Source organism: Xenopus laevis, chromosome 2L (genome assembly GCF_017654675.1).
Source record: "Xenopus laevis strain J_2021 chromosome 2L, Xenopus_laevis_v10.1, whole genome shotgun sequence".
In the NCBI taxonomy this organism is placed as follows: domain Eukaryota; kingdom Metazoa; phylum Chordata; class Amphibia; order Anura; family Pipidae; genus Xenopus; species Xenopus laevis.
The window spans coordinates 80577173-80596316 of NC_054373.1; the positions used below are offsets into that span (position 1 = coordinate 80577173).

General features: G+C 40.0%; 1 protein-coding gene across 2 annotated transcripts in view; it reads right to left on the reverse strand.

Annotated features, from left to right (window-relative positions):
• The window catches only part of srpx.L (sushi repeat containing protein X-linked L homeolog), a 49450-nt gene extending 31277 nt beyond the window's left edge, over window positions 1-18173 (reverse strand). The window contains exon 1 of one of the 2 annotated variants that reach the window (XM_041582089.1): window positions 17974-18173. In XM_041582089.1, coding sequence (XP_041438023.1) covers window positions 17974-18040 — 67 coding nt within the window. In that variant the 5' untranslated portion in view covers window positions 18041-18173. The remainder of the gene's footprint in view (window positions 1-17973) is intronic. The other variant, XM_018246630.2, reaches the window with a different exon arrangement.
• Between the last annotated feature and the right edge of the window lie 971 nt (window positions 18174-19144).

Here is a 19144-nt window from a genome sequence, read left to right on the forward strand (position 1 = left end):
CTCTTCTTCATGCAAACTAAGAACTTACAAATCCCGCTTCACCTGATGCACTGTCCTATCGGGGCCTACAACTTATTCATACTCCCAGGCCTGGAAACAGACCTTCGGGTGGGGTAGGATTGCTTGTCTCTGCCCGCTGTACTTTTAAAGTTCTTCCACTTGTTCCTTCCCTATTATTCTTCTCATTTGAGGTTCATTGCATTAGGCTCTTTTCTCCTGTTTCACTTTGCATTGCTGTCATATATTGACCTCCTGGACCCACCACACAATTTTTGACAACTTTGCTGCCTGGCTTCCTTACTTTCTTTCATCTAAAACCCCATCCATCATATAAGTTGACTTTAATATACCTGTTAACAATATTAACAACCCTTCTGTCTCTAGACTTCTTACACTAACATCCTCCCTAGGCTTATCTCTGTGCTCAGACTCCCCTCTCACTCCAATGGTAACACTATGGATCTTATATTGACCAGACTCTGGTCAACCACCAATTTTACTAACTACTGTTTCACCTCTCTGATCACAATATGCTCACATTTCAACTCTTACTAACTCCCTCCTCACCCCCTGCTATTCCCGATACCCGACACGATACCTACCGTGACTTGCAAGCTCTAGATGTGTCAGATCTCTCTTATTCCTTTGACTCTCTTCACTCTAACATCTCTTGTCCTAATGTGGCTATCTCTGTCTACTATAGCACTCTCACTACTGCCCTTAATGAGCTTGCTCCCGCAAAAACTAAACGTGCTTGACCCAAACCACTTCAACCTTGGCACACTGCTCATACAAAAGCTCTCCAAAGGCACTCATGTTCACTTGAGCGTCACTGGCACAAGACTTTTGGATTTGGCTACAAATTTGCCTTGCGCTCCTATAACACCAGCCCAGCCACTCATTAACTCCCTTTCTAAAAAACTGACACAACTTTTCTCCACCTTTAACACTATTCTTTCCCCTTCTCCAAACCCTCTGTGCAAATCTGTCTCTGCTCAATATATTGCTGAGCACTTCAAAAAATTTGACACCATCAGAAGTGACATTACACTACTCAACCCCCCTAGACTTCCACCACCCTCCATCCACACTCCCCAGTCTCTCCTGTACTCCTTCGCCCCTTGTCTAATCAAAGCCTTAACTCATCTTTTTAATCTCTCACTCTCAACTGGAATCTTACCTTCTCAACTAAAACATGCTCTTGTCACCCCCATTTTGAAAAAACCCTCTCTTTATTCCTTGATAACCTCTGACCCATCTCTCTGCTACTTTTCATCTCTGAACTACTTGAGTACCTAGTTTACAACCGACTAACGTCATTCCTTTCTGACAGTAACCTGCTAGACCCCCTGCAATCTGGTTTTAAGCGACAACACTCCACTGAAATTGCCCTAACCTGACTAACTAATGACCCTTTAACAGCTAAAGCCAACGACAATTTCTCACTACTAATACTGCTTGATCTCTCCGCTGCATTTTGCCAGTGCCTCCATTCACTTGGCTTTCGTGACACGGCCCTGTCCTGGTTATCTTCTTACCTCACTAATCGTTCCTTCAGTGTCTACTACAATGGAGTAGCATCTTCTCCCCTTTCTCTTTCTGTTGGGGTTCCTCAAGGCTCTGTCCTGGGCCCCTTATTATTCTCCCTCTATACTTCCTCCCTTGGCAAACTAATCAACTTGTTTGGCTTCCAATACCACCTCTATGCTGATGATACTCAGATCTATCTCTCCTCTCCTGATCTCGACCCTAACTCTGCTCTCCTCCTGCCTGTCCTCTATCTCTACTTGGATGTCACAAGGAAGGGTTTGGGTTCCTAGAGCACTGGGCTGATTTTTCCTTGGGGTACAACCTATACAATTGTAGGGATGTGTAAATAGTCACCCCTAGTATTTTGTGCAGGCAGTCCCTCCATGTTATGGACACCTAATTGGGTCCTAAAATACAATTGGGAGGGGTACTGTTGACTTGTTGTTTCCCACAGTGACCAGCAGATGGCACTGTGCTAGAGTATAAAAGGCTCTGAAGCCAGACTTTCAGGGTCCATCTTGTGCTGGCTCTAGCCTGTGCAGGAGGCAGAGCTCGAGTGGAACCTAGACAGGTCAGGTCTAGTAAGAATAGGATACTCACCCTTATAGATCACTCTAGGAGTGATAGTCAGTCAGTTTATTTAGCTGAGCAGTCTGAGGCTCCTACGAGGATTGTAGTGGGATTAAGATCCCGGGGTACTCATTACCCAGAAGTAGGGACTAAGTGTACAGACCTAGGGTAGATAGATTCCCCTCAGGTTCCACTTAGGGAAAAGGCTGAAAGCTGGGTGTACCTCCTCAAAGCTGCATGTATTGTTCCTATCTCTGAGGAGAATCATACTGACCAAAAGTGTTGTGAGTACTGCCTATTCAATGTCTTGTATGACCCTGCAATGTTCTAATTTATGTACACTCCACTGAGGATTGTATACTGTGCTCAATAAATCTGTTATTTGGTTAAGTTATAAGAACCACTGGCGCCCAATTCTTTGCACCCTGATTACTGTTACACCCTGCTTCCACCTCGATGCGAAGGCTCACTCCCTAAGATTTTAGGTCTCATCCGGAGCATATGTACTAGGAGTGAAGCCCATAGTAGAGTAAGGTGCACTCAATTTACTATAGCGCTAAACAGTCATGACGGTTTGCACCTCAATGGAAGGGGGTCCACGGTGCTAGGGGAAAGAATGGCTAAGAGGTTGGAGGAGTGTTTAAACTAATCAAGGGGGATGGGTGAGATAAAGAATTATGGGGAAGCTAGGGTAGATGGGGCAGTGGGGTTAGTAAGGGGTCATGGGGGAGGAGTGAGGGGGGCATACAGTTTACCAGCTAAGGAGGTCCCTCTGTTACAAGGAAAACAGAATTATACTTACTTAACATATAATTCTCCACTAAGTAATGCAAATTTCAAAAGTAAAAGTAATAACCTACACTGTATGCTGGCAAATGCACAGAGTTTGTCAGGTAAAATGGGAGACCTCGAATTAATTGCATGCTCTAAAAATTATGATATAATGGTATCACTGAGACCTGGTTGGATGAAACATGTAATTTTACAAAAGAAATACTCCAAATGCGATAAAATGTACAAAAGAAATACTCCAAATGCGATAAAATGTACAAAAGAAATACTCCAAATGCGATAAAATGTACAAAAGAAATACTCCAAATGCGATAAAATGGATGAAACATGTGACTGGATTGTGAATTTAAATGGTTACACCCTTTTTAGGAGGGACAGAGGGATTAAAAAGGGTGGAGGAGTGTGTTTGTATGTAAAGCCTGAATTAAAGCCATGCGCTAAAGAAATAACAATAGCTGGCACCGGTGAGGTTGTAGAATCACTCTGGGTAGAGATTTTAACTGGGCAAAAGGTTACAAAAAGAATTATCATTGGTGTATGCTATAAACCACCTCGTATAAGTGTAGAGTATGAAGCCCAGCTACTCTTGCAGATACAAGCGGCTTCACAGCTGGATCAAATGTTGCTATGGGTGACTTCAATTATCCAGACATTGACTGGGGCAATGGGGTTGCTAAGACAGAAAAAGCTAGTAGGTTTGTAAATATGCTGAATGACAACTTTTTATTCTAGCTCGTTCAAGAACCTACTAGGAATAACTCTCTTTTGGACCTTGTAATAACTAAGTTAGTTAGTCTGACGTCAGTGGTAGGAAAGCTTTTCGAAGGGTTAATAAAGGATAAAATACTGGACTTCATAGCAAATCATAATACTATGAGTTAGTGCCAGCATGTTTCTATGCGTAATAGATCTTGCCAGACTAACTTCATTTCTTTTTATGAGAAGGTAAGTAGAGACCTCGATTCTGGGATGGCAGTGGATGTGATTTACTTAGACTTTTCTAAAGCATTTGATACATTGCCACACAAAAGGTTACTGGTTAAATTAAGGAATGTTGGCCTGGAACATAGTATTTGTACCTGGATAGAGAACTGGCTAAAAGATAGACTACAAAGAGTGGTGGTAAATGGAACATTTTTTAATTGGACCAGTGTTGTTAGTGGAGTACTGCAGGGCTCTGTATTAGGTCCCTTACTTTTCAACTTGTTTATTAATGACCTGGAGGTGGGCATTGAAATTACTGTTTCTATTTTTGCAGATGATACTAAATTGTGCAGAACTATAGGTTCCATGCAGGATGCTGCCACTTTGCAGAGTGATTTGTCTAAACTGGAAAACTGGGCAGAAAACTGGAAAATGAGGTTCAATGTTGATAAATGCAAGGTTATGCACTTTGGCAAAAATAATATAAATGCAAGTTCTACACTAAATGGCAGTGTGTTGGGAGTTTCCTTTAATGAGAAGGATCTAGGGGTTTTTGTAGATAACAAGTAATTCTGGGCAGTGTCATTCTGTGGCTACTAAAGCAAATAAAGTTCTGTCTTGCATAAAAAAGGGCATTAACTCAAGGGATGAAAACATAATTATGCCTCTTTATAGGTCCCTGGTAAGGCCTCATCTGGAGTATGCAGTGCCGTTTTGGACTCCAGTCCTTAAGAGGGATATAAATGAGCTGGAGAGAGTGCAGAGACGTGCAACTAAACTGGTTAGAGGGATGGAAGACTTAAATTATGAGGGTAGACTCTCAAGGTTGGGGTTGTTTTCTCTGGAAAAAAGGTGCATGCGAGGGGACATGATTACACTTTACAAGTACATTAGAGGACATTATAGACAAATAGCAGGGGATCTTTTTACCCATAAAGTGGATCACCGTACCAGAGGCCACCCCTTTAGACTAGAAGAAAAGAACTTTCATTTGAAGCAACGTAGGGGGTTCTTCACAATCAGGACAGTGAGGTTGTGGAATGCACTGCCGGGGGATGTTGTGATGGCTAATTCAGTTAATGCCTTTAAGAATGGCTTGGATGATTTTTTGGACAGACATAATATCAAAGGCTATTGTGATACTAAGCTCTATAGTAAGTATAGGTATGGGTATATAGAATTTAATTAAAAGTAGGCAGGGGTGTGTGTATGGATGCTGGGTTTTCATTTGGAGGGGTTGAACTTGATGGACTTTGTCTTTTTTCAACCCAATTTAACTATGTAACTATGTAACGATGTAACACTACCTTTATTAATTAATTAAACCTCTCTAAACGGAAATGGTTCTCTTTCCTCCAACTAACACCCATTACATCCCCATCCACATTACAGTATCTATTATAGCTAAGAATTCCACTATCATCCTGTCTCTCCATGCCCGGTGCCTTGGGGTTAATCCTAGATTCTGCCCTGTCCTTCACTACTCATATCCATCCAATTATTAAATCGTGTCACTTCCACTTAAGGAACATATACAAAATACGATCATTTATCACCCAAGATGCCGCCAAAATTCTTATTCACTCTCTCATCACATCACGTCTAGACTACTGTAACTCTCTATTAATTGGCCTTCCCCACCAGAGACTGTCATCTCTCCAGTCCATAATGAACACTGCCACCAGGCTTATATACCTAAGCAACCGCTTTCCTCTGCCATGCCACTCTGCCAATCCCTGCACTGGCTACCGCTACCTTTCAGAAAAAAACTCTGCCCCTCCCTACATCTCTGAACCCAACCATTTACTGCATTCCTCCTTGAGGTGTTTTTGTAAGTAAAAAAAAAATAAAGTTCTTTCTTTGATCCATACCTAATTGCAACTAAAACTTTAGAAAAGGGACTGATTTACATATCAAAACATATATTGATTTAATAAAAAGTATATTAACTTTTGTGTGAAAGATCACAAATCTTGTTTCTCCATTGAAAAAAAATTGTGATTAACTGTATTTAATCTAAACTTCAGCTCACTGATAGATGGCCTCTCATTCTCCGTTAATTAGGGTAGCCATAGGCAGAAAGTTAGATAAACAAGATTCTAATAAGACATGATTGTATCATGTAAATGATCCTCAACCAAACTGCCTGGGCCCTTCCCTTCCCTAAAATATATTGTAGCAAGAAGAAAGATCGGAGACTTTATACAGCCCATCCCACATCTTGCTTAATTGGCTAGTGATGACATTTACATTTTGACCCCAGCACTAGCATATCTGCAATGTACAATATGTTTTTCTTTTAATTTATCGAGTGGAAATGATGGTTGCTCCATAGTCTTGTGCTGAGTAAAATCAATGATTTGATGCAATATTCATATTTTTCAGCAACTTTACCAATCAGTTTCCAAACACAAATATTTGCAGCCTTGCATGGTATCCAACTGCTGGGAAAATGCCAAGAACATGTTTCAAATACAAATTTGACCTTTGATTAATTTCTTCCTTTATGTAGCACAGCAGCCCCACACTGTGTTATATTGTTGTTTGTGTAAGTTGGAATGTTATTCTTATAGGAATGCATTATAGGAATGCATTGTGGGTTTCATCAATCTAAACCTGTTTAGTTAAATACAACTTATTTATTTCACAGAGAACACTTTTCCAGACTCTTGGCCCATACTAAAACTGTGCCATAGCTTAGGTGGCAGCAATGTTATTTCCCATCTTTGAATGAAGGGAACATTAGTTATTAAGTCCAGAAATTGTATTTACCCTTCATTAGTGCACAACTGGTATTTAATGTATTTAATGACTAGATCAACAAATTAATGCTTAAGTCATGTCGCAATGAACCTGCAAAGCTTTTCTCTGTCCAGTGTTTAATGTGCAATAGTTAGAACTTTTCTCAATTAACTGGTTTAAATTGTTTTTGCTTAACTTAAACCATTCAGTATTGTGTAGATAGACAGATAATGTTTTACTATGCAAAATACCAACAGCTCATCAATATTGTGAGGGTCAAATATGCAGTGCCAAGAATAATCTTGTGAGTCTAAGACAAGTTAAATGTTGGACTCTTACAGAAATGCCTAGGGTGTCACAGAATGGGGAAAAAGGTAAGTATTGTCAATTGATATTGAAGACTTTTCTGCGCCTCTAACCATTACTCACCATTGGGTAACTACTGTATATTGGGTGCCCCTTACTTTGGTCCCAACACTGCTTCATGCGGTTCCTTTTGGAGATCTTTCATGTGTTCCACCACAAGGAACCACATGGAGAAACGCAGCCTTACTTTTAGGTAGTCAGTGGCTAGACCACAACTAGCTCACCATAAAGGGCTTTGTTGTGCACTAGCCTTATTTTAAAACATCATGATCATCTTTAATATTTACCATATTTTGCACCAATAACTTGAAATGTAATTTTACTGATTACAATGCTACTGCTTAAAACAGACCTCAATAAATTTGACTTATTTTTCTCTCTTGAATTGCTTAAATCTTCAACTTTTGCTGGACTTGGTGAAGGCTGCAAGATTCTAGAAGGCCTTATTTCAGATCCCTGAGCAAAAGAATGGCAAAAGGAGAGCACCTTAGAAGTAATGGGTCCAAGCAGTAATATGACATAGACAGCAGAATTCTAAGGGGCCAAGAGGGCCTGCAAATTAATACAAGCAGTAAATATGACAATAGTAATAAAATTAAAGCCTCATAGTCAAAGTTATTTGGTTGCTGGGATCAGTGACCTTGACAGCCAGACAGCATTTTCAGCTGCATGATACAAAAGCTAATAATTTAAAACCCATACCACAGACATTTGAAAGTTTGCCTGGAACAGGTCCATAAACATAATAAAAGTTAATGTAAGGTGAGCTTCCCCTTTAAGCATGTTGGATTAGGTATTCTTTTCCAAAGCGCTAATAAAACTGTAATGTTCTTGTTTACAAATTGTAAACACATGTTGTAATCACTGAGCTAAGTTTGCCAAAGATTTACAATATAACAATGCAAGAGCAATAAAGAACATTTGGCAGCATCATAAAATCAAGCCAGAGCCATAAGTAACCATGTGGGATATTTTGTTGTTAAAGGATTATTGTGCAATTATTCATACAATAGCTCAGAACTGGAACTGAACTGTCCACTGATCAATGTGATTATGAGAATATACCAGCAGTCATACTGTTATAATGTAATGTAGAAATCTCTTTGTACTGCATTTTTTGGAGGAGGGGTCTGATAAAAAGTACAGTCTTTGTCAGGATATCGGTAATAATTATTCTCCTATTATATACATGTTAAGTGCAGACGACCCAAAGCTGTCATTGAATCCCAATAAATTGCCCCTTATGCCACTAAAGTTAAGTAAAGCAGCACATGGGGGGGGTGGATGGTCTGGGCTGAGACAGGCAGATAATCATGAAAGATGGCACTAAGAACTTTTCCTTTTCCTAGGTTAATGACAATGCGAATGTCCCCAGACTGGGGCTCATTTATCAACACTAGACTAATTTGCCCATAGGCACCCTTAGGAACCAATCAGTGATTAGCTTTTTTTGAAGCCAGCTGCAGGTAGAACAATAAATGCAACAACTTGATTGGTTGTCATGGGTTTCTACCCAGTTTTGATATATGACCCCAACTCAGCGTTTAAAGGTATATGTGGCTTGTCCCATAGCAGGAAAATAGAAATGGCTTTCCTCCACTAATTCTTTATAATTTCTGATTCCCATTCCTATAATTTGCTGTTGAAAACACTTGGAACCGTTTATAGTATTAAGTGGACGCATTCCATTTTCTCAGTGGTTATGTGGCACTTTATAAAAAAAATATTACAGTGCTTATGATTGACTGTGATTGATTATTTCAGTACTGCAGGGTTAATAAGAGAATGATCACTTTTTAGGAAACAAATACTAATTTCAATAAAATAATTGTGGGTTATTTATGATCAGTCATTCATTGCAATAGTTAAAGAATGGGGAAGAGTAAGAAAACTGAACCTTTAGGACAGAGGATCTCAATGCTTATCATCTTACATGCTTATCATAGTCAGCAACCAGGTCTCATCCCTTTGGATATTGATATGAAATTCTTACAGTGTGTTCATAGAAAAGCCAAGATGTTCAGAATGCAGTGCTTTATCTTAGAGATACAATGGAAAATGTCACCATTCTAGTGTAAATGTCAACAGCCATGTCAGTGCAGAAGAAAAAGACACTGGTTCTTTGGTAGAAAGAAACACAAGCTACTTCCTAGTATAGAGAGCTACTGTTTAGTAGTTAATTTGCATTCCTGCAGTTCTGCACACAAGCTTAGCAAATGTAGATGCCCTCACAGTTTGAGAGACACTACTGTAGGACATATGCTCTATTCATCGGTACTGTACTGCTTATTTGGAAAAAAAACTTCATATTAAAGAGAGCTGATGGGAGGATAAAAATGTTTGTTTCTAATTAACAAACTGGATTATCATTGTTCATACAATCATAATCCCATGATAAGTACCTGTACTCAGTGTAAAATGTAGTTACTGACTGACATAACTTTTGACACATATAGGCTAAATGCTAGGATATCTAAACCATGGCTCAAACACTCTGTACAATTTGAAAGTGTGGGCACTTGCAGGTCAGGGATCAATGTATAATCCTTTACCCCAGCTATAGATCAGGACCCAAAAACAGATTCCAGTGCTGAGGGGTGTCCATGACCTCCATCTCTAAGGGGAGTCACCATGATCTCCTTTGAGACAGCAACATACCTTCCAACTGTCCTATTTTTTGCGGGACAGTCCTGATTTTGAGAGACTGTAAGGAAACCTTGTCGTGGTGGTCTAGTTAGCGGTGGGGTCCCCCGCCATGTCTCCGGCAGGGACGCCTGCCGCATGTGTCTTTTCTCTTGCAGCACCGGTTTCTCTATGGCGCATGTGGCCGCACGCTCACATGGTTATGCACCGGCGTGATGATGTCATCGCGCAATGGCGCGAAATTCCAAACTATTTAAAGGGGCCTTGTAGTTTAACGCATTGGTTCAATTAGCTTGTTCCTGGGTGTGTTATTCTTAGTGAAATCCTTTTGATCTTCTGTGTATTGACCCTTGCCTGCCCGCTTTAGTACTCTGAACTCTCCAATCCGACCTTTGCCTGTCTACTGACTATTCTACGTTCTCCTATCCTGATTCCGGCCTGTCTGACGATTCTCTGTTTGTGCTGGCCCGGCCTGCCTGTTCCTGGTGGTGTTCTTCCTTCCAGTATCCTGGTGAGACGATTTTGCCCCTTTGCTAGTCCAGAACCGTTAGCTTTGCTCCTCTCTCAAATAAGACCTGGCAGCATCCGATTAGCCGAGGTGTCGTCCCAAGGTGAAAGGCGGCGGTTAGAGGCAGAAGTGAGAGCTGAGACTAGAGAGCTTAGCTTGGATTCTGAATATAGGGTGCCGAACTTGACTTGCTCTTTGATCTCCTAAACTGAACAGCCAAAAAAATATACAACTTGCAGGTGCACTAAGATACATTAATTAAAATTTAAGATATGGAAAGTAACAATTGTAACTATTTAAGATAAGCAGGTCTCTTGGGTAAACTGTGACTTGCAGCTTAAAGGGCAATTCACCTTCATTAGACAAACAGTAATAACACATAAAACCCCCAGAAACCCCCAGATATGTGTTCAGACTTTTCATAACCTACCAAATTTTGTAAAATGGACATGGTAATTAGGGGGTGCGGCCATAAAATGCTGCGCGGAGCAAAATGTTTTGTCCCCATCCTATCGCCGTGTCAATCATGGGTAATAAGGAAATAAGGAAAACCGGGAAGGAAGTTTTGACCCAGGCAGTCCTTCAAGTTACTGGGCTGTCCGGGTCAAAACCGGACAGCTGGCAACCCTAGTTGGGAGGTATGCAGCAATATTTCTTCTTAATGCATAAATTACTAATTCAAAATAGGCACATGAATGATGTATAAGGTTATTATGCACCCTCCTAATCAAATTTGTATATTATACATTCAGCACTTAAGTAAAAATGTATTTTCCCGGAACACTTCCTGCTCTGCTACTTCAGAGGGAACCAATTATCACAGCTAAGGTAGGAACTTTTACCTGATGCACCAGTTCCCATTTGCAGAATTAAGAGAATGTTCCTGTTGTATTTCAGGTAGTAACTCTTAACTTAATGTTTAATAAACTTATTGATAACTGTTTATATCCCATTGAAAGCTAGTTTTATAATTTCTCCAGCACTTGCAGCCTGCAGTGAATTAAAGCAGACAGACTTTGTAACAGACAGTTACATTTGCAGAACCACTGCACATGTTGCACAGGAATCAATGCCACTTACAAATTCTTTTAAAAGTTTACTATTTCATCAAAGCCAAAATGTTATATTTGTCATGTATAATGTCTTATAAGTTTTGCTAATGAAGGTGAATTGCCCTTTAAAGGGCACCAGTTGGGCAAAAAATATTATTCCCAACCCGAGGTAGGGGTTAATAAAGCCCGCGCTCCATTTGGGGAAGAGTTTTTTTTTAAATGCCCACTGGCAGCACTATGGCACCCGCACTTGGAGGGAGCTCCCAGTGGGAGCATAATGCGTTTCTGACATCATGCACATGATGAGCAAGTCATGGAATTAGCGCTGGTGGGGGGCAATTTAAAAAAAAAAATACTGTTACCTCAACTGGAGGCATCATCATTGCTAGGCATAAACATACATGCACAAGCATGGGCTTATAAAACTGCAGTTCATATCCAGAATGTACTATTATACTTTACATGGTATTGGCTACAGTATATAACTATAATAATAAGATATACAGTATATTATCAAGTGATTCTTTTATACTGTTATTGAGTTGGGTTATTTCATGCTGTATAATTGCATTATTTAATAACTGCAATCAATCAAAATCATTCTAAAAATTATTGATAGGTGGATAAAAGAAGCTGAAAAAATTGTAGCTGGAAAAGGTCATGGATCATGATTTGATTATACCAAATTATTTAGCAAAAATGCACAACAATTTAGTTGACCACATATACTGAAATGGCTTGAAATATTACAGTAACTGATCTTAAAATGAGGGCTCATACAAGGGTAGGAAATTGATCACTCTTGGGTAGAACATTCAAGGAGTCAGAGAAATCTGTGTGTCTGGCTAATCTTCACCTTGGAATTATTACAGAGAAATCATGTATTAGTGTTTAACCTCAAATGCAATGAATGAATGCATGTATGTATGTATGTATGTATGTATGTATGGTATTTGCATAACCAGTCAAGGAATTGCCTGTCTTGGGTGTGTTGGGTTTTTTATCTTAATTTTTTTATCATTTAAATTTATGACACTCTGGGGTCCTGGGCAGCTCAGTGGTTCTGTATATTTATTGTGAGAATTTTGCAAATGATTAACCCTAAACAGTATCTAAAGGGGTTGTTCATAGGGATGGGCAATTTTTTTTCGCCTTGTTTCGCTGCAGAAATTATGCCCATAGACTTGTATGGTGTTGTGCGTCAAAAAAAAAGACGCGCGTCAATTTTTTTGCCATGCTGTGAATTTTTAACGAAACGGGTCAAATTCACCCATCCCTAGTTGTTTACCTTTGGATTACCTTTTAGTGTGATGTAGAGGGATATTCTGAAACAATTTTTTTCAACAATGGTTTTCATTTTATTTTTGATTCATTATTTTTCGTTTTTGAGTTATTTAGTTTTTAATTCAGCACAAAGGCCATGTTTAATGGAGTCTTTCCCAAAACGCGTCAGGCCATGTGGATCCACCAACTGGTGAAATAAACGCTCTCTTAAATTTAATTCATTTTACCCAGAGTGCCGCCTATCTGTTTTAGTATTTTTACTCAGCAGCTCTCCAGTTTGCAATTTCAGCAATCTGGTTGCTAGGTTCCAAATTACCTAGGCAACCATGTATCGATTTGAATAAGAGACTGGAATATGAATTGGAGAGAGCCTGAATAGAAAGATGAGTAATAAAAAGTACCAATAACAATAAATTTGTAGACTTATAGAGTGGCAAATAATTAAACAACTATTAAAAATAAATAATGAAGACCGACTGAAAAGTTGCTAACATACTAAAAGTTAACAGTGCCTCACTCTGATGTTTATGATGCTACTCCTATGGTATTAAAGATCAGATTACTTTTTAGGGCTCATTCAGAAATGCAAGCACAAATGCAAAGTGCAAGAATGGATTTTACTTTTAGTTTCCAAAAACTGGGTGGCAAATTGTGCCTGAAATGTCACATCACATGCAAGTTGTGGAGTATATTGCATTGTATTGATATATATGAATATATTGTATTGTAATCACTTAACAAACCATATTTCATGATATTTAAATTTCCCTTCACATTACCCGCAGAAAGGGTTTACCGACAACTAATCCATACGCAAGATGGGAGCGCATTAAACAGAATGGACAATGTTTAGGCCTGTATTGGTAATATTTTATTGCTCTTTTTTTTGCAGCTGTAAAACCCTACATTACACTTACTACTATGTATGGAAATCTAAAGACACAGTTCTGCTGTCACTTTAAATGCAACATCCGCAATCTACAGCACTTAAGCCAGAAAATACTGCCAGAGATTTATTCAACATCCAAAATAAACAAAAGATCTTGGCAGGCAGTAAATACGTTGCTTAGCTGTTGCTCCATATTCTCTATTATGAGTGAAGCCACAGTGATCTGTTTGGAGACTAATTTATAATAATATAAGAAGTAAAAATAAAAGCTGATAAACTAAACCAGTTGCATCTAAAACCCAATGTCTGCTCCTAGCCTAATATTTAATTGTTAGAGGCACCAACTTAAGGTGGCCATACATGGATAGATCCGCTCGTTTGTCGATGTCGCCAAACGAGCGGATCTCCCTCCGATATGCCCACCTTGAGGTGGGCAATATCGGGCAGATCCGATCGTGGGCCCTAGGGCCCAACGATCGAATCCCAGCATTCGGCAAACGGGCGGTCGGATCGCGGGACCGCATCAACGAACAGATGCGGCCGCGATCCGACGGGATTTTTAAACCCATCCGATCGAGATCTGGCCGACTTTCGGCCAGATCTCGATCAGGGAAGCCCACAGTCTGTCGGCAGCTTTTATCGGCCCGTGTATGGCCACCTTTAGTCTTTCCTCAGAATGGGCACAGCATAGGCATACATTCTTAAATTATAAGTACATTTTTAGTTATAATGCTGGGCAGAAAACTTAATAAAATACACATGGTTGTAGTCAGATTCAGTAGTCACAACCATTATGTAAAATACTGTGACACACTGAACAGCTTTGAGAAGTAAAGATTAACACATGAAACTACATAATTACTAAATCACTTCTGCCTTGCTGTACTGAATAACATACAAGGTACTGTAGGTGCTTGCCAGGGATGTAATCCAAATTTCACCCCTCTAGCATGCAGCATGGCCTTCCGCAGGCAGAGCTATATGCAGAAAAAAGCTCAGTTCTTTGAGCTCTATTCTGGGAGAACGAAGAGGGAGGTTTGGTGAGGCCAGAAGTATAATTTCCACCTCTTAGGGCAGTGTGACAACATGAGCCGTTACAGTTGTTGTGCATATGTCTTGTGTTTAATTTCTGGAAAATACTGTTTATACAGAAGGACCTTTATATACAGCATGTTTGAACCATACAAACTGCAACATAAATATTATTACATAATATGTTCTTTTCCAGAAGTAGTTGGCGCAGTTATGATTGTCACATGTGTACCTGGTTAGTACTAGATAGATATGCTTGTTTATTCTGTGTCTTCATTTGTCAGCGCTGGGTATTTGTACCTACTACTAAATAATCCTCCAAACATGATGCATATCCATTAATCCAAAACGCTTCACTATGGCTGCCAGCATGAGTGACAGCTGAACCTTTCCTCCAGGGACTGTCTGGCCTTTGACTATACCACAATGGGCACCCTCCTCCATGTCAGAAGAAAATCTGGCAAGGCTTTATTTTTCCAATACAGGTATGGCACCTGTTATCCAGAATGCTTGGGACCTGGGGTTTTCCTGTTAATGGGTTTTTCCATAATTTGGATCTTCATACCATAAGTGTACTAGAAAATCTTTTAAACAATAAAAGGGGTTGTTCACCTTCCAAACACCTTTTTCAGTTCAGTTGTTTTCAGATTGTTCACCAGAATTTTTTCAATTACTTTACCCTTTTTTTTTTTTTTCAGTTTTTCCAAAATCCAAGTTTAATGTTCCTGTCTCTGGTGTTTGTCTGGCAGCTCAGTAATTCAGGTGCAGATTCTGAACTGTTATAATTTTGCAACATTTAGTTGATACATTTCTCAGCAGCATCTCTGGAGTATTAACAATTACTGTATCAATTCTAACAGCTGCTTCTAATGAAAGATAAGAAATGTATCAACTAAGTCATTTCTGGTAAAGAATCTGAAACCAACTTTACTGAAAAAAGTGTTGGAAGGTGAATATCCCCTTTAAATAACCCAATAGGCTTCCAATAAAAAAATGGATTATTTGGATAAAATGAAGTCTATGAGACATGGCCTTCCCGTTATTTAGATCTTTCTGGATAACGGGTTTCTGGGTAAAGGATCCTATACTTGTATTACTCTTTTCTGCAGCAATGGCATATTTTTAATTGTAAGTCTTTACAGTGAATAGCTCAGTGCTTGTCTTAGTCAGCTATTAGTATGGGGATTACCAACTTCAATCTCTGTGTCACTGCACCTGTATTTACTTAAACCAGTGAGTGCTGAAATTAGATATTCAGTTTATTGTATTCCGACCTGTAAATTTGTAAAATAGCTGTGAAAATATTTACCACCAAATGTAATAAAAAGCACAAAGTTTGCCCAGGTGCAGTAACCCATAGCAACCAGATGTTTGCTTTTGAACAGGAAATCAGTAAATGCTACTGGCTGATTGCTTGCTTTAGGTTTAGACATGTAGCACCTGTGCATGACCCCCATACCATACTCTGACCTTACCTCATTCTCCTGCCACATCAGCTAGAGGTTTGCTTGCCATGAACAATATGATTCCCCATGACCCCACAATACATGAAATAGAGTATGTGTATTTCCAGAAATTGTATGTTGAATGCATGAATAAATGCCACATGTATGGCATAGCTTTCACTGCTTACAGGGGTTGAGATAACTTTTAGTATGGTGTAGAGAGGGATATTCTGAGACAGTTTGCAATTGGTTTTCATTTTTTTTATTACTTGTAGTTTTTGAGTTATTTATCTTTTTATTCAGCAGCTCTACAGATTGCAATTTCTTACTTAGTAGATCAGTTGGCTGCTGACGGGAGAATTGTGACAAGTGATGTTTTGCTCTCCCAGTACGTGGCCCTGAGTACAGAGGTACTTGTGGTGACACATGACAAGGTTTCATGTGTCCTAAAAATGATGGGAAATGATGTGAGAAGCCATTAGCAGGCGACTGCATTTCCCAGGGAAAAGCTGCTGGGGCCAACTAACAGAGCTTATTGGGGAGCCCCTGCTTCCTTCATTACTGCCACTTTATAACAATCATCTGTTACAAGTGTCATAGAGCTCATTTCACTGAACTGCTCTAAACATTAAATGCTCCCCAAACCCACTTTACAAACAAGCAATTTTTAACAGCATTGTGGGAAGTTATTTGGACGACAAAGGGACCTTGAAATACAATGTACTGGTAACTTGCCTATGAGATGTTTTAACCTGTTGCATGCCAGCTTGTAACTGATGGGCCTTGTCACACGTTGCCAGTAAACCAAGCAGCACAGACTAAAAAGAAACACCAACTGTTGAAAGAAAGCTTCAGCTTTACTGACCATTTATACAGATGGCATAAATTCAACAGTGAGCATGAGCAACTCTTAAAGGGGAAGGAAACCTAGTCGGCGCAAACCCGCCACCCCCCCACCCGTTTGTTGCCCACCCTCCCTCCTCCCCCCTGGCCTACCCATCCCGCTGGGCAAATGCCCCTAACTTGTTACTTACCCTTCGTCTGTGAACTCCCTGGACTGGACCTGCGCAGAAGGGTAAGTAACAAGTTAGGGGCATTTGCCCAGCGGGACGGGTAGGCCAGGGGGGAGGAGGGAGGGTGGGCAACACACGGGAGGGGGGTGGGGGGTTTGCACCGACTAGGTTTCCTTCCCCTTTAAAGTGTTAGGGCTCTTACACGTGGGTGTTTTATAGGTGTCTAAGATGCAGGTTTGAGAGCACCTAAATGAATGAGCTAACTGATTCCATTTTATTCTGCCTGCTTGTTCCCGTAAGCACTCATACCTGAATTTAGCACAGCTTGTTACTTTGTATATTTTTTAACACAAAATTCTGCATGTATCTGCATTTAGCACACATTCAGAATACAACGGAATAGAGAGACACATGTTGAACTCAAAAATGTATACACTATGGGGGTTATTTATCAATGGTCAAATTGTGTTTTTCCTAAAAAATTCAAGTTTTCAAGGGGAGTTTCAGTAAAAACAGAATAAAAAAAAAATAGAACTTTTTCAAGATTTATAATGCCCCAAAGATGCAAAAAGCTTGAATCCAAAACTACTCCAGCTAAAAACTGTTGTGCTCTTGTGGAAGTCAATGGCAGAGGTCCCTTCAACCATTTGAAGTTGTTTTTAGCCTTCATGATTTTAGCGGGGTTCTTCACGTATTAATAGTATTCATTTACAATCGCACTTCAATTCAATCAATATTTAATAATAATAACATTGTCTGGTATGACATTGAATTTCCCATGTCAGTCCAGTTTGACTGTACAGAGAAAAACAGAGAGGTACAGACAGACACACAAAACTATTGTCCCTATGGTATACACACGACTAAGCAAACTCTTTCCTCCCCTCTCTCTCTCTAGACTGGAATGCATTTACTAATCATTATTAGAACAAAAAATTCATAGGAGGTTTGAAAACTCTTCTGCAAAATAACCCACTGTCACAATTTGTTAAGAGTTAAAGCCATATTCCAAACATATTTCTTACAACACAATTAGCCTGGGTGTTTATATGTGGCTGAACATCAGCTCCCAGATGCTCAGCTGAGAAGTTCGAGAAAGACACTGATGGCTGTCCCCTGAACTAACAATGATTATTCCAGCAAGCTCTACCAGCAAGCTTTAGGGTTTGATTTCAATCCGTACCTTCATATCCACTTGCCAGGTAGAGATGAAAGGTGACCATGAAGATTAGTTGGAGCAGAGTCCTCATGATTGTCTCTGTGCAGCCGAGACTAAAGGGGAAGGAAGTATAAAGTGAGAGGGAGAGGAAAGAATTCTACAGACTTTAAGCTTCAGGCTAGAAGCAAGATACCACAAGCTTCTTTTTTTTCCTCGGAGAACTGAAATACTGCCAGGAAAAAAGGGGGAGTAAAAGCAGTCCCTTATTGGCCGCAGCCAAATACCTACACGATTGGATACTATAAGATTCCCTGGCAGAAGCATTTACGTGTGACTTTCTCCCCGCAGAAAGCAGCCCACTGAATGAGGGGCATTTTCCCTACAGGAAGGTGAAGTGCTACCTTGTTTTCACATAGTAAGTTAAATATCTGCTGTTTTTTTCATTATAACCCCCCTCCCCTCTACACTCTGCATTGACAGAGACTATCTTCTCCAGGCATTTGCAACAACATAACTTCCCAAAAAATGTTTATATTGGAAAACTTCCAGCCAGTCTAGCTCCACACATCTCCCCAATACACAGAGGCACGAACAGAATACATATATTCACAGAATACATATATTCCAAAATTCCATATATGACAAAAAAACTCGATCAGAAAAGTTTGAGGTTTAGTAAATAACCCCCATAATGTGTTTAAATCTCTCCTTGTCCTTCTGAGCTTACAGTGAAATTTATAGGGATGCACCGAATTCAGGATTCTTTCTATGAGCCCTTTTTCCATGATTCACAGTAAATTAGCATCACAATACACTGCGAGGGGTATACCCTAAAATACTGGGTGCCAAAAGCAAAGTCAGACTGGTCCAGTTAGAGACCGGGAAAAAAACCTGGTGGGCTGTGTCAGCCCAGACCCCCTTCCCATGGCCACCTGAGACGCTGCTCCCTGACCTCCCCCACCCCAATCGCAGCTGCATGAATAGATTAAAAAGGGGGGAGGGTGGGGAGAAAGAGGGTTGCAGCTGGATTGGAGGGCCCATGAGGATGGTGGGCCCTCCTGTCTTTTTTGTGATGTACCTATCCAAAAACACCATCATTCCAACAGTCCCTGTGCAGGTACTGTGTGGTGCAGATTGGCCTTGTACCTAAGGATTAAAGAGCAGAAGAGAAAAAACCCAAAGCGGTAACTGTATA